We start from the raw sequence: 17,509 nt of genomic DNA on the forward strand, positions 1-17,509 counted from the left end.
GAATAGCATCTCTTTTATGTAATTAGTTGCACCCACGTTTGGGACATAAACATTTATTATTGTCATTTCTTCTTGTTGGATTATTCCCTTTACCAGTAGGAAGTGATCTTTGTTTCTTCTCATTAATTTTGGTTTGAAGTCTAATGTTTCAGATATAAGAGTAGTACTCCTGCTTGTTTGGGTGGCTCCATTCCCATGGTACATCAATTTCCATCCTTTCACTTTCAGCTTTTGCTGTCTTTGCCTGAATCTCTTCCAAACAACATTAATTGGTTTTTGTTGTATAATTCACTTTGCCAACCTATGTCTTCTAATTAGAGAGTTGAGATCATTTATATTCAATCTTATTATGAGATGTTTATTAATTCCTGTTATTATAATTTGTTTCTTATGTTTAATTTGGTCCTGTTTCTCATTTGCTTAGCTATTTTGAAATGAGATCTGTTTATTTGTGAGCTCTGGAGCTTAGGTTTTTGTTTGTTTTGTTCTCTTTTATTTTTTCTCTGTAGACTAGTTCTTTAAATAAGCTCTGTATTGCCAGTATAATAGCCATGAATTCTTCTAGTTCTGCTCATGTTGGAAAATTTTGTTTTGTTTTGTTTTTCAATTTCTTCTTTGATTTTTAAGGATTGCTTTGCTGAATACAGCCATTTTGGTTGACAGTTGCTTTCTTTCAGGACTTGCAACACATGATTCCAAGCCCTCCTGGCTTTTAGACTTTATTCTGAGAAATCAGAAGTGATTCTGATTGCTTTGCATCTAAATGTGGCACTTTTTAATGTGGACTTTTTAAAGTGGACCTGTTATTTTTTTTCTTGAGGATTTTAAAAGTCTATACTTGTTCTGTACGTTAGGAATTTAATTATGATGTGTCATGAGAGGTACTTTATTGCTTCTCTCTCTTTGGGATTCTGAAGGTGTCCTGATTCTGAATGTCCATCACATTCTCCAGGTTTGAAATTTTTCTGTTATTATTAACCTGAAAAGGTTATGCATTCCATTTGCTTGCTTCTCACAACCTTCCTTAATTCTAATAATTATTTTTATGTATATATGATTTTTTATTTGGAAAATTAAAAAATGTTAACAAACAATGAAATAATCTGTTGTTCTGTAGCATATGATAAATGAGAGAATGAGCAATTGCAACAAAAGCATCCCAACAATCTTCTCTGTAAACCTGAGAGCAGGACTATTCATCTCGTTTTTCAAAATATTACATCACCAAACCTATCATTTAACCAATTTTCCACTGACCTTCATGTCATGTTCTGTTTTTTCAACACCATCAATAAGTAATTTATACACAAATGATCTGGATGTTATAACTAAAAGGTATAAATGTTCAACATGTGTAAAATGCAAACAATAATTATATGCTTTATTCATATGTCACACTTTAAAATATCAATATACCAATAAGTTAAAAGCAAAAGAAAAGGAAAATAAGCATGAGAAATCTGAAGTAGAGATAGTAATATAAAATAAATGTCAATAAAAAGTATTTTTATATGAAGGCAAACATTTCATAACCATAATAAGTTACCTTCATCAAGAAAGTATAACAAGGGGAATATAGCTCAGTTGGTAGAGTACTTACCTAGCATGCACAAGGCCCTGGGTTCAATTCCCAAACCACCAAAAAAAAAAGTAAGAAAGTATAATGATCCTAAATGTGTATGTACCTAATGACAAAATATTCAAAATATATGAAGTAAAATTAATTAAACTAGAAAGACAAATTCACAATTATATTTGGAGATTATAAGCCCCTCACTTTGCTGGAAGGAGTAATGGTATAAAAGGCTTAACAACATTAACAACCACCTTGACCAACTTGTTATTTATAGAGAACTATACACAAAAGTAACACGTAGAAAATTAATAGGGATAGACTATATTCTGTCATAAAATAAGCTTTGAGAAATTTAAAAAATTTGAAATCATGCAGACTGTGTTTCCTGCATGATTTATTACAATAAAAATCAATTCTCTTAAGATGTATAAAACCTCACCCCTACATCTCAACTACTTCAAAAATTAAACAACACACTTATAAACATCTCACAGATCAAAGAAGAAAGCACAGTAAAAGTAAATGAAAGTGCTTTTAACTAAGTGATAACAATTGCTTAAATTCTCAGAACTCTGAGATGAAATAATACTTATGCACACTTATAACTTAAAGTATTTGTATGAGAAAGAAGCTAGATTAATAATCAAATTATTTTTAAGTTAGGTAAGTACAAAAAAATAAGCGTAGGAGCAAAAATATCTGAAATAGAAAAGAAATAATTCAGCTAAAAGTTGATAAAAATCTAACAAATCTAATCAAGGAAAAAGCAAGTAAAGATACCAATGGAAAGAGAGCTATCAAAACAACCCTACAAATGCTAAAAATGTATTTGGGTAATATTACAATTGTATAATTACATTTAAATAGCCTACATAACTCAGTCTATTTTAGAAGATAGACACCCTTGCAGGTTTACATACTCCATGTGAGGGGTATGTTTTTTTTTCATCTTTTCACCTTCAGTCTGTGGATGTCTTTGCTGTGAGGTCAGTCTCTGAGAGACAGCATATTGTTGGGCCTTGTCTTTTAATCCAATCTGCCAGTCTATGCCTTGATTGATGAGTTTAGGCCATTAATATTCAAGGTTATTATTGAGATATAATTTATGTTCCTGATCTTTTTGGTTTATTTCTAGTTTTTAATTTGAATTAGTTTCTCCTTTGATTGACTATCCTATCACTAGTTTTCATTTTTAAAAATTTTATTTTCATGGAATATTCTGTTGGGCATATTCTGAAGTACAGGATTCTGGTTTTGAATTCTTTTAATTTTTGTTTATCATTGAAGGTTTTTATTTTATCTTCAAATCTGAAGCTTAATTTTGCTGAATATAGGGTTCTTGATTAACATCTATTTTCTTTTAGAGCTTGGTCTAAGTTATTCCAGGACCTCCTAGCTTTAAGGGTCTAGGTTGAGAAATCAGCTGAGATCTGAATTGGTTTCCCCCTATATGTAATCTGATATTTTTCTCTCCCAACCTTTAAAATTATATCCTATGTGCTAGTCATTTTCACTATAATGTGCCTTGATGTGGATCTGTTGTCATTTCCACATTTGGGGGCCTGTAAGCCTTGTGTATTTTATTTTTCATTTCATTTGTCAGATTTGGGAAATTTTCTGATATTATTTTATTAAAAAGATTGTGTTTGTATCTCTGTGCCTTCATCTCTCCTAATGAATTTTGAATTTGGTCTTTTCATGTTATCCCATAATTCTTGGAGGTTCTTTTCATGGTTTCTTAACATCTTCTTCTCTCGTTGGTCAACTTCATTTTCAAGATTATATATTTTGTCTTTATTGCCTGAGATTCTGTCTTCCAAGTGGTCTAGACTGTTGGTGATGCTTTCTTTTGAATTTTTAATTTGGTTTATTGTTTTCTTTATATTGAAGATTTCTGTTTGGTTTTTTTTTTTTTCTTCAGAATGTCTAACTCTTTGTTGAAGCAATCTTTTGCCATCTGTATTTTCTCTCTTATGTCATCCTTTAATTCACAGATCAGTTTAACTGTGTACTTCTAAACCCCATTTCTGACATTTCTTCCAGTGTGGTATCAATGGAATCTGTTATTGGAGTATCTTGGTTTCTTCAGGACAATTTATTCCCTTTCTTTTTCTTGTTTGGTGACTAACTATCTAACATTATAGATCTGAGGCAGTAGAGTTTCTACATTGTGGACTTATAATGTCCCTGAATGTTTCCAGTATCTCCCTATTTAGGAGGAAACAAAAAACAACAACAACCAATGCAAACAATTTATAGCATTAAACCAAACAGTTGCTACTATAACATCTACAATGTTAATTACCACAATAAATAGAAATGATTGATCAGTTATTAAAAAAGCAAGTTTGCAAATGTGTTTACATTTTCAAATGGTACATAGGGAGAGAATAGAAGTGATATAGGATTTGATGATTATGAGGAAGGAGGAGAGAAGACAGAAGTAAAAGATTAAAGAAGAGTGAAAGAGAGAATAATAGAGATTGGCTGTTAGCAGAGAAAAGATAATGAAGGGAAATAGGTAGGAGAAAATTTTACATAATTCAAAAATTTAAATAAAAAATAAAAATAAAAAAAGACAAAACAAAACTAAAATATACTCCAGAACCACCCACACCAGACTCTGCAGGATCCAGGCGCACAGCAGTAGTGGTCCACCCCTTCCCTGTTGGGGCAGACACTAGACAGAGCATAGCCTCTGGTGCAGGACCATCCCTTCTGACCAGTGGTCTACTGCAGGAGCAGAGATCCAGCCCAGACCGCCCACACCAGCCCACGGGAATCAAGGCTCTCAGTAGGCCCAGTTCACCCCTCCCTCAGCAGGGCAGACACTTCCAGAGCCTAACCTTTGGTACAGGTCTGCCCTTTCTGACCAGCACGCTACCATGGGAGGTCAAGCAAAGCAGGCCAGATCCACCCACACCCAGGTGCAGAGCAGGCCCAGTCGACCATGCTCCAGGTGGGGCAGACACCCAACAGAGCCAAGACCTGGCACAGGACTGCCCCTTCCAACCAGCAGACTATCCTGGGAGGTCAAGTATAGTGGCCCAGACCCACCCACTCCAACTTACACAGGACCCAGACCCAAGATGCAGTAGGATCCAATGAGGGACCCCAGCAGGGTCTGGAAACGCAACATCAAGGTCAGGTACAGATAATCTGCATGGGTACTACAAGAGTACAGGGAAGAAACTGTAATATCTCACATCCACACTGCAAGAAACAAAGATACATAGACAACATGAAAAAACAAGGGAGGAAAGGGCCCCAAACAAACCAAAACACGATAATAACAGAACCTATGGACAATGAAGTTGATGATATGTCAGATAAGGAGTTTGGAAAGTTCATAATTAAAATGATCTGTGAATTAAAGAATGACATAAATGAGCAAATACAAGCAAAAATTGATTGCTCCAACAATGAGCTAAGAGAGCATATACAGGTAGAAAAGATTACTTCAAGAAAGAGATAGAGGTCCTGAAAAAAACTAATGAGAAATCCTTGAAGTGAAGGATACACTAAATCAGATTAAAAAAAAAACTCAATAGAAAGCATAAGCAACAAACTAGATCACTTGGAAGAAAGAACATCAGATAATGAAGACAAAGTATACAATCTGGAAAATAAAGTTGATCACATAGTGAAGAAAGTTAGAAACCATGAACAGAACATCCAAGAATAATGGGACAGAATCAAAAGAACAAATCTAAGAGTTATTGGGATAGAGAAAGGCGTAGAGTTTCAAACCAAAGGAATGCACAATCTTGTTAATGAGATAATAACAGAAAATTTCCCAAGCATGAAGAACAAATCGGAAAACCAAATACAAGAGGCTTACAGGACACCAAATGTACAAAATTAAAAGAGATCTACACCAATGCACATTATAATGAAAATGCCTAGCATACAGAATAAGGATAGAATCTTAAAAGCCACAAGAGAGAGGAATCAGATCACATATAGGGGGAGACCAATTTGTATCTCAGCAGACTTTTCAACCCACACCCTCAAAGCCAGGAGATAGTGGAACAACATATACCAATCCCTGAAAGGAAATGGAAGCCAACCAAGAATCTTATATCCAGCAAAACTAAGTTTTAGATTTGATGGTGAAATAAAAACTTTCCATGATAAACAAAAGTTAAAAGAATTTACTACTAGAGAGCCTGCACTACAGAACATCCTCAGCAAAATATTCCAAAAAGAGAAAATGAAAAACAATGATGAAAATCAGCAGAGGGAGGGTTTACACTAAAGGAAAATCTAATCAGAGGAGAAACCAAGTCACATTAAATACCAATAACGAACAAAAATGGCTGGGAATACAAATCATGACTCAATGATAACCCTGAATGTTAATGGCCTAAATTCACCAATCAAAAGACATAGACTAGCAAATTATATTTAAAAAAAAAGACCCAACAATATCCTGCCTCCAAGAGACTCATCTCATAGAAAAAGACTTTCACAGACTGAAGGGTTGGGAAAAATCATATCACACACATGGACTGCAGAAGCAAACAGGGGTTTCCATCCTCATATCAAATAAAGTAGACTTCAAAATAAAGTTAATCACAAAGGATAAAGAAGGACACTACATATTGCTCAAGGAAACCATACAACAACACGACTTAACAATTGTAAATATGTATTCCCCAAATACTGGGGCATTTATGTTCATCAAACAAACTCTTCTCAAGTTCAAGACTCAAATAGACCACAACACAATAATTTTGGGTGACTTTAACACATCTCTTTTATCACTAGAGAGTTCTTCCAAACAAAAGCTGAAAAAAGAAACTATAGAACTCAATAATACAATCAATAACTTAGACTTAACTGACATATATAGAATATTCATCCTTCAATGAGAGAATATATATGTTAATCAGCAGCACATGGATCCTTCTCTAAAATAGACCATATACTATGCCACAAGCAACTCTTAGCAAATGTAAAAAAGTAGAGATACTACCCTGCATTCTATCCGATCAAAATGAAATGAAATGAGAAATCAATGATAACACCTGGAGACTAAATAATATGCTACTGAATGAACAATGGGTTACAGAAGACATCAATGAGGAGACTAAAAAGTTTTTAGAGGTGAATGAGAACACAGATACAACATATCAAAATCTCTGGAATACTATGAATGCAGTTCTAAGAGGAAAATTCATTGCATGGAGTTCATTCCTTAAAAGAAGAAAAAGTTAACAAATAAATGACTGAACATATCATAGGCCTCAAAAAATAAGAACAAATCAACACCAAAGCAGCAGAAGACAGGAAATAATTAAAATCAGAGCTGAAATCAAAGAAACTGAAACAAAAAATATAGAAAAAAATTGACTGAACAAAAAGTTGGTTCTTTGAAAAAATAAATAAAATTGACAGACCCTTACCCATGCTAATGAAGAAAAGGAGAGAGAAAACTCAAATCAATAAACATAAGTGATGAAAAAGGAAATATCACAAGACACTACAGAAATACAGAAGATAATTAGAAATTATTTTGAAAACTTGTACTCCAATAAATTAGAAAATATCAAAGGTTTTGATGAATTTCTAGAGTCAAATAATTTGCCCAAATTGAATCAAGATGATATACAAAATTTAAACAGATCAATTTCAAGTGATGAAATAGCAGACGCCATCAAAAGTTTACCAACCAGGACCTGGGGTTGGGGCTCAGTTGAAGAGTGCTTGCCTAGCATGTGTGAGGCACTGGATTCAATTCTAAGCACCACATATAATTAAATAAAATATAGGTCCACCAACAACTAATAAAAATATTTTTTTAAAAAGTCTGCCAATTAAAATAGCCCAACACTGGATGGATGCACAGCTGAGTTCTACAAGACCTTTAAAGAAGAACTAATACCAATACTCTCCAATTTATTTTAGGAAATAGAAAAAGAGGTGGCACTTCCAAACTCATTCAATGAGGCCAATATCACTCTGATTCCAAAACCAGGCAAAGATACATCAAAAAGAAAAAAAAAACTTCAGACCAATATCTCTAATGAACATAGATGCAAAAATTCTCAATAAAATTCTGGCACATTGAATACAAAAACATATCAAAAAGATCATGTTCCACAATCAAGTGGGATTCATCCCAGGGATGCAAGATTGGTTCAACATACAGAAATCAATAAATGTAATTCATCACATCATTAAACTTAAAGATAAGAATCATATGATTATCTCAATAGATGCAGAAAAAGCATTAGACAAAATACAGCACCCCCTCATGTTCAAAACACTAGAAAAACTAGGGATAACAGGAACATATTTCAACATCATAAAAGGCTATCTATGCTAAGCTCCAGGACAACATCATTTTAAATGGAGAAAAATTGAAGGCATTCCCTCTAAAAACTGGAACAAGATAGGGATGTCCTCTTTTTCCTCTTCTATTTAACATAGTTCTTGAAACACTGGCCAGAGCAATTAGACAGACTAAAGAAATTAAAGAGATACACATAGGAAAAGAAGAATTCAAATTGGCACTATTTGATAATGATTTGATTCTATACATGGATGACCCTAGAAGTTCCACCAGAAAACTTCTAGAACTAGTCAATGAATTCAGCAAAGTAGCAGGATATAAAATCAACACCCATAAATCAAAGGCATTTCTAGATAACAGTGACATATCCTCTGAAAGGGAAATAAGGTAAACTACCCCATTTACAATAACCTTATAAAAAAAAATACTTGGGAATCAACGGGAATCAACTTAATGAAAGATCTATATAATGAAAATTACAGAACCCTAAAAAAGATGTCAAAGAAGACCTTAGAAAATGGAAAGGTCTACCTTGCTCTTTGATAGGCAGAATTAATATTATCAAAATGACCATACTTCCAAAAGCACTATACAGATTTAATGCAATTCTAACCAAAAGTCCAATGACATTCCTCATAGAAAGAGAAAAAGCAACCATGAAATTCATCTGGAAAAATAAGAGACCCAGAATAGCTAAAGCAATCTTTAGCAGGAAGAGTAAAGCAGGTGGCATAACTATACCAGACCTTAAACTGTACTACAGAGCAATATTAACAAAAACAGCATGATACTGGCACCAAAACAGACTGGTAGACCAATGGTACAGAATAGAGGACACAGAAACTAACTCACAAAATTACAATCATCTTATATTAGACAAAGGTGCCAACAACATGAATTGTTGGTGGTGGGAAAACTGGAAATCCATATGCAACAAAATGAAATATAAACCCTATCTCTCACCATGAACAAAACTCAACTCAAAATGGATCAAGAACCTAGGAATAAAACCAGAGACCCTGTGTCTCATAGAAGAAGAAGTAGGCCCTAATCTCCATTGTGTGGGATTAGGCCCCAACTTCCTTAATGTGGCACAAGAATTAAAATCCAGAATCAATAAATGGGATGGACTCAAACTAAAAAGTTTCTTTTTCAACAAAAGAAAAAATCTGTGAGGTGAATGGAGAGCCTATATCTTGGAAACAAATCTTTACCCTTACACTAGAGCATTAATCTCTAGGGTATATAAAGAACTCAAAAACCTAAGCATCAAAAAAAATAAATAAATAACCCAATCAATAAATGAGCCAAGGACCTGAAGAGATACTTCTCAGAAGAAGATATACAATCAATCAACAAATATATGAAAAAATGTTCATCATCACTAGCAATTAGAGAAATGAAAGTCAATACCACTTTAAGATTTCATCTCACTCCAATCAAAATGGCAGCTATTATGAAGACAAAAAACAGTAAGTGTTAGTGAGGATGTGGGGGAAAAGATACACTCATACACTGCAAATTGGTGAGACTGCAAAATGGGGAAAGCAATATGAAAAGCAGTATGCAGATTTCTTGGAAAATTGGAAATGGAACCACCATTTGACCCAGCTATTCCTCTCTTTGGTCTATACCCAAAGGACTTAAAAACAGCATACTACAGGGACACAGCCACATCAGTGTTCATAGCAGCACAATTCACAATAGCTAAACTGTGGAAACAACCTAGATGCCCTTCAAAAGATGAATTGATTTTTTTAAAATGTGGCATATATACACAATGGAATATTACTCAGCAATAAAAGGGAATAAAATCATGGCATTTGCAGGTAAATGGATGGATTTAGACAATGTAATGCTAAGTGAAGTTAGCCAATCCCTCAAAACCAAATGCTGAATGTTTTCTTGGATAAAAGGAGGCTGATTCATAGCGGGGTAGGGAGGGGAAACATGGGAGGATCAGACAAACTCTAGATAGGGCAGAGGGGTTAGAGTGTAAGAGAGGAGGAATGGGGGCATAAAAGATAATGGAATGTGATGGTCATTATTATCCAAAATACGTGCATGAAGACAGAAATTGGTGTGGATATAGTTTGTATATAACCAGAGATATTTAAAATTGTGCTCTATACATGTAATAAGAATTGTAATGCATTCTGCTTTCATATATAAATTTTTTAAAAACTATAAAAAAGAATGGATTAAGAAAATGTGGTAAGAAAATTGAGTTTTAGTCAGCCATAAAGAAGAATTTATTGCATTTGCAGGTATATGGATGGAAATGGACAACATCATGCTATGTGAATAAGCCAAACTCAGAAAATCTAGAGTCAAATGTTTTCTCTCACATGTAGAAGTTAAGCAAAATGATGGAAAAAATAAAGATGTCTCAAATAAATAACATAATGATGCATCTCCATGTTTTAGGAAAAACAAAGAACAAACCAATCTCCAAACAGCAAAAGTAAAGAAATAACAAAGATCAGAGCAGAAATAAATGAAATGGAAACTGAAAGAACAATACAAAACATTAAATGAACAAAGAGTTAATGCTTTAGAAAAATAAACAAAATGCACAAACATTTAACTGAAGAAACAAAGAAAAGACCAAAATAAATAAAATTAGAGGTTAAAAAAAAGACACATTATAACAGAAAACACTGAAATGTACAGGATCATTAGGAAATATTTTGAAAAACAGTATGCCAATATGTTACAAAACTAGAAGTTATGGGAAATTTTCTGAACATAAATGATCTATCAAAATTGAATCCAGAAGATGTAAGAAATCTAAATAGATCAATAATGAGTAATGAGATGGAAGCAGATAAAATAAACAAAAACAATGAACAGTCTAGCACTAGATGGATTAAGTGCTGAATTTTAACACAGATTAGAAAATAACTAACATCAATGCCAATCAAACAGTTCCATAAGAGTGAAAGGGCCTTTCCAGATTCATTCTATTAAAAACTGTTACCCTGTTACTGAAACCAGATAAGAACGTCACATACACACACACACACACACACAATATATATATATATATATATATATATATATATATATATATATATATATATATATATATATGTATATACACACACATATACATACATATATATATATACACACACATATACATATATATATATATATATTTATACACACATACATGTACATATATATATATATATATATATATATTATCAGGGTTATTATATATATTATATATTATATATTATATTATATTATATATTATATATTATATATATATATTATATATTACATATAATATATGTACATATATGTACATATATAATATATATTATATATATAATAACCCTGATAATCATAGATGTAAAAATTCTCAGTAAAATACATGCATATGGAAATCACAGCACATTAAAAGATCATATGCCATTATCAATTGGGTTTTATTCCAGGGATGCAACAATGGTTCAACATATACAAATCAACAAACAAAATTCAGTATATAACTAAAATCAAGGATCAAAATCACATGATACCAACAATATATGCAGGGAAAAGTTTGATTAAATTCAACATTCTTTCTTGAAAAAAAAATTCCTGGCTAAATTAGGTATAGAAAAATCATACTTCATTATAATATGTGAACGTCTAGAGCGTTCGGGTCCCTGGGTAAGGTTCGTGAAATAACCAGGACACAGGGGATGCAGAGCCAAGGCAGCAAATGCAACTGCATGCTGAAGTTTATTTGCAAGTTCCTTTTATATACTTCTTCTAACAAAGCAAGCAATTCTTCAATAACACTTTACCTACATTGTCCAAATATCATGCCTCAGCGGATACACAGAGCTAGATTCAAATTGTTCCTGTTTGTTTGATAAGTACCCTCCTAAAGTTCTTTGTAGACATTATCTACTCCTCTGAGGATGCATTTGTTTCTTTTAGAATGTACTGTTCCCAGGATAAGTATGCAGGAAGCTTCTTCCTCTTGGCCAAACCATGCAGAACTTGTGACTTGTGATAAGGGGAAAAGAATGTTTCCTCCTCCTAACTGAGGTTTGCCTCAGCTGACCTAAATCACAGCCACAGCTCTTGCAAACTGTCAGGCCTGAGGGAGCTAAACTCTGCACACTTAAACCCCAACAATTCCTTCTTTTTTCTTTTGCTTTTCTAAAACAGCTTTTCACAAAATTAATATAGAGTTTAGAGATGGTCTTATGCACATGCAATATATAATTATAAACAGGATAATAACTAAGCATAACACTATTCCCACTCCTCCAGCCATATGGGTAAGACTTTGAGCAATTCCTTTGGGATCTAATCCTTCTAACTGTTTTAAAAACAATTCAGCTATTTGTGCAGCATCATCATGTTGAAACCCTTTTCCAAAAATTTCAAATATATCCTTTTGTAAAGAATCAATCATTAATTGAGCTGTATCATTACCATCGAGATAATTTTGTATGATACTCCATTCGTGTAAGCTTTGATTATATTGTACATTAGTTATACAGAAAGAAGTTGAATTCCAGTCACATTTTAATCTAATTTCTTGTTCTAAGGTGAGTATCTTTTTTCCTAACCAATTAACTGTCTGTTTTAAAATATCTATTTGAGTTTGAAGTCTAGAATCAATTTGAGTCTGGGATAGCCATAACTCATGCGAATCTTTATGCCATTCCTCAACAAACTGTTTTGTTTGTAAAGAAGTATGTAAAGCTATCCCTGAAACTGTAGCAACTGTAGTCACTGCAATAAGACTTAGAATTACAGCAACAACAACTCTCATAAACCGTTTAGTACATTTTAACAATTGTCTAAAAAATTCCAGAACCAAAGTGTTTACAGGATCTTGGGACCATGTTCTTTGTAAATTTACAGGAAGCCAAATGTGAGAGCGCTGTTGTAACAGCACAATGGAATAACCAGGAGGAATAGAAACAGATGTATTAATACAGGTATACAATTTACAATTAAAGCATAAAATTCCCTCATCAAAAGTAACATTTCCAATTAAGAACAGGTATGGCATGGGCACACATGTGGTTATATTATACTCTTTAAATACAGTAAAATTATAAGAAGCAGGAGATTGACTAGTCCCAGAGAAAGAGCCATTAGACAAAATTACAGGTTTAGTTGCAGCAGCAATTTTCCATAAATGTGTTTGTAAATGATGAAGGTACTGCACTGAAGCCAAGCGTGGATCAGCAATTCCGCCATCACCCCAGGCCATCAATTTGTTGTTCCGAATGGTTACATTCCATCTCTCTTTCGGCAGGATTCTGTATGTAGGCTGGGGTAGTGGATAGGGTGCCCCCCTTGGTGCTGTTCTGATTGTGACGGGTCTGGATCCACCGCCCTGGGAGCCACTGCCGGTGTCCATTTTCTGTTGAAACATAAGCATAGTCCTTTCCTCTATAAAGTAAAATCCCTGGCTGCCCTTTTTATCCAAATTGGTTCATGAACTGTTTCTAAGGTTTTTTTGCTCAAAATGTCGTTCTGCTCTTGTCAATATTTCTCCTTGTGGAAGATTAAGAAAATTTAAAATAAATAAGGCTTGATGTAACAATGCTTTAGGTTGATTTTGTAAATGTCTAAACAAGTGCATATTTAAATCTGTCATTTTCCTCCTTTTTAATTTTTTAATTTGTGTTTTAAGCATAGCATGTACATGTTCTACTAAAGCTTGTCCTTGTGGATTATATTCTATTCCAGTTAGATGAACAATATCATATAATTTGCAAAAATCTTTAAAAATTTTACTAGTATAAGCTGGACCATTATCAGTTTTAATCATAGCAGGAATTCCCATAATAGCAAATGTTTCCACTAAGTGTTGAATAACATGACGGGTGGTTTCTCCAATTTGAGCGGTAGCCCACAAAAATTTAGAGTATGTGTCAATAGTAACATGAACACAAGAATAACGTCCAAACAAGGGAACATGTGTAACATCCATTTGCCATAATTCATTAGGTTGAATCCCTCTAGGATTTACTCCAGAAGGTACAATCCTCAGATTGTAAAGGTCGACAAACTGGACAATTTTTAATAATTTGTTTTGTTTGTTTATATGGAATCTTATATTTAATGTATAAATGTCCGGCATTAGAATGAAACAGATTATGTTCTTCTTGAGGAGTTTCGAACATCACTAATTTGTCTACCTGAGCATTACCATATGTCAAAAATCCTGGTAATTTAGAGTGTGATCTAATATGATCTATAAATATGCGAGCATTACGAGCTTGTAAAAGTTTTTGTAAAGTAAGAAAAAGATTTTGTAGAGTAGGTTTATTAGAATAGGCGACTGCAGTAAATATATTTTTAATTACTCCTATCGTGTATGCAGAGTCAGTAAGAATGTTAATGTCTTGATTATCAAAATCATTTAAAACTTGAATGACTACAAATAATTCATTTTGTTGAACAGATTGATAGTTTGTTATTTGAACCCAATATTGATTCTCTGTCCAATAAGCACTTTTAGTTTTTGATCCATCAGTAAACACAGTAACAACATTGTCTAAAGGATATTCACTAATAATATTATTGATTACAAATTGTTGACGTTTTAACATGTCCCATAATTTGCCCTTGGGGAAATGATAGGAAATACCTCTGGTATATTCAGCCAAAGCTATTTGTAGCATTTCAGTCATTTGTACCAAGTAAGTCCATTGGTCTTTAGGTAATGGGGTAATTATGTGAGAAATGTCATTGCCCATCAAAGTTATACTTCTCTGTCTTCCTTGTTCAATTAATAATGCGATCTGGTCAGCATATGGCATAATATTTTTGGAGAATCTATGTTTTGTATATAGAAAAGTGTTAGAGTCAAACATTCAACTCAACAAAAATAAGAAACATTTTTGATTCTTTTGTTAGATGTAGATTGTTTTTTTTTTTTTTTTGCTAATGAATGTTTTTTAGCTGTAATATCACTGAGCTGAACAAATAAATCACCTTGAGTACATAAGGAAAAATAAACACATGCTAAATGGATAAACTACATCTTTACTAGATCATCTTTACCTCTAATACTTCAGAAGCTTAGAGATTTAGAGTATTCTTACATTAACTGCAAGAAAAATTAAAGGAGAAATTCCTTTTGAGATCACAACTATGAAGTTATGTGGTTATAAAATTTTGCATTTGTGTGCAAAACATGAATCACATTTACCTTTATTTTTCTTATTTAGTCTTGTCAATCACCTAGCAGGATTTAACAGATACCTTTCAAAGAAACAGAGATTGAGATGTGTTTATATAACTTCAATAACCTCATCTCTATAGTAATGAGAGATGTAGTATCCTTTTGCTATGGTTCAAGACAACAGGGAAGGAGAGATCACAAGAAAGAGAAATCAAAATTATTACAACTGAGAAACTACTTCTCATTAAGTTTTACCATGGTGCCACCTTCATTTTTACATAAGCATGGTGGCATAATTCAAGCTCAATAAATCGGAAATCTTAATATTTAAAATTTACCTTGACTTAAATGCCATTAACTTTAGAAAAAAATTTAGTGGAGAGAAGAATGTTATTTCATTTAGGAAAAATAACCATTATCTTTTTTCCTAATCTTTAACACACACAATTTAAATATATACAGTTGCTTTAACACTTTACATAATTCCTATGTACTGGAGCAAAATTATTATAATGAGTAGCAAAAGCATTAAGCAATGCTTTTACATAATGGGATTGAGGTCTGTACATTGTCACTGCCTTTTTTAATCTGCTAATATGATCAATATCAATCTCCTCATACCGAGGTGGATGTGCCATTCCATTAGCTGGATCAGGCCTGATTATAGGAAAAGCAAAGAAAGGAGTTTCATCCTCATCGTCAGAAGGTTCTAAGTCCATTTCCTGGACAGCCTTTAAGGAAGCTGCCAAAAAAGGATTGGTGGCCGGAGGGGCAGAGGGCCTGGTTCCCGATAAAGGCTTAGGGTCTATTTTAGCTTCTGATTTATTAAGACGTCCCAAAACCTCCTCCATAACAAGTTTGAATTGCTCCGAAACGGAGTGATCATCAATCATCGTTTTTACTTTCGTTTTCTTTTCTGTAGCAGTACCAATTAAATCAGCAGAATTTTGTGAAGAATTATGAGTCAATTGTTGCGTATCTTTTATTACCTCTTCTTTTTCACTAACATCCAGAGGGAGATCTAGAATAGAGGGAGCTAGCTCCTTTTGTAAGTTGCCAATTAACCTTTCTTCCTCCATAGCTTTAAACATTGTATATAAAATAGACCAGATAGACCAAAACCGAATTGGAATTTTTTCACCTTGCCTCATGGCCTTTTCAACATTGTGATGGACCCGTTTCCAATTATCCACATCCATAGATCCTTCCTCCGGGAACCAGGGATTCCATTCCCTGACCACCTTAAGACACATCTCTATATCAGAATGGGAAATACTAATACCATAGACAGCAAGTGAATGCCTAAGAATACGTAAAAAAGGAGAAGATGAAGATTGTCCTATCACCCTGTAATATAAAGAAAAATAACTTACCCTTCCTGACAATCCAACAGGGTCCCTATTCCGGCGCCAATTGTGAACGTCTAGAGCGTTCGGGTCCCTGGGTAAGGTTCGTGAAATAACCAGGACACAGGGGATGCAGAGCCAAGGCAGCAAATGCAACTGCATGCTGAAGTTTATTTGCAAGTTCCTTTTATATACTTCTTCTAACAAAGCAAGCAATTCTTCAATAACACTTTACCTACATTGTCCAAATATCATGCCTCAGCGGATACACAGAGCTAGATTCAAATTGTTCCTGTTTGTTTGATAAGTGCCCTCCTAAAGTTCTTTGTAGACATTATCTACTCCTCTGAGGATGCATTTGTTTCTTTTAGAATGTACTGTTCCCAGGATAAGTATGCAGGAAGCTTCTTCCTCTTGGCCAAACCATGCAGAACTTGTGACTTGTGATAAGGGGAAGAGAACGTTTCCTCCTCCTAACTGAGGTTTGCCTCAGCTGACCTAAATCACAGCCACAGCTCTTGCAAACTGTCAGGCCTGAGGGAGCTAAACTCTGCACACTTAAACCCCAACAATAATATATGCCAACCTCAAAGCTAATACTATATGAGAGGGGAAAAAATGGAATAATTTCCAATAACCTTAGGAACTGATAGGTGTCCAGAGCCAGGACCCTTATTCTATATAGTACTAGAAATGTTGCCCAAAGGAATTAATCAAGAAAAAGAAACAAAAGAGATACAAATAAAAACAAAATTATCTCTGTTTCTAGATGATGATTCTGTACATAGAACACTAAAGACTCCACCAAAAGACTTAGAAGTGATGAAAAAAATTAAGAAAGTAGCTAGATGCAAATTCAACATATAAAATAAAAATCAGCAGGTTTTGAAACTTAAGGGTGTCGAATTTTTATAAAATGAAAATTACAAAACACTGAATACTAGAGGGTGGAACTGAATAAAGAAATTGAAGACCATTCTAGAGGGTAGAAAGACGTCTCATGTTTATGGATTGTGAGAATATTTGTGAAATGGCTATCCTTCCAAAAGCAATCTACAGATTTGATGAAATCCCCATCAAAATGCTAATGAAATTCTCCACTGAACCAAAAACAAAAAATCTAAAATTCATATGGT

The 17,509-nt window shown here is 33.6% G+C and overlaps 1 protein-coding gene across 1 annotated transcript; it reads right to left on the reverse strand.

The window, feature by feature from the left end:
• Positions 1-11,292: 11,292 nt before the first annotated feature.
• LOC124096825 (endogenous retrovirus group K member 13-1 Env polyprotein-like) lies at positions 11,293-16,913 on the reverse strand. Its single transcript, XM_046450833.2, has 2 exons — positions 16,401-16,913; positions 11,293-13,257 (listed from the first exon to the last, which is right to left on the reverse strand). The coding sequence occupies exons 1-2, from the start codon at positions 16,533-16,535 to the stop codon at positions 12,049-12,051; spliced, it is 1,344 nt and encodes a 447-aa protein (XP_046306789.1). The 5' UTR covers positions 16,536-16,913; the 3' UTR covers positions 11,293-12,048.
• Positions 16,914-17,509: the final 596 nt, after the last annotated feature.

Source organism: Marmota monax, unplaced genomic scaffold, assembly GCF_021218885.2.
Source record: "Marmota monax isolate L192 unplaced genomic scaffold, Marmota_monax_Labrador192_F-V1.1 WCK01_AAM20220418_F8-fsc00602, whole genome shotgun sequence".
Taxonomy (NCBI): Eukaryota; Metazoa; Chordata; class Mammalia; order Rodentia; family Sciuridae; genus Marmota; species Marmota monax.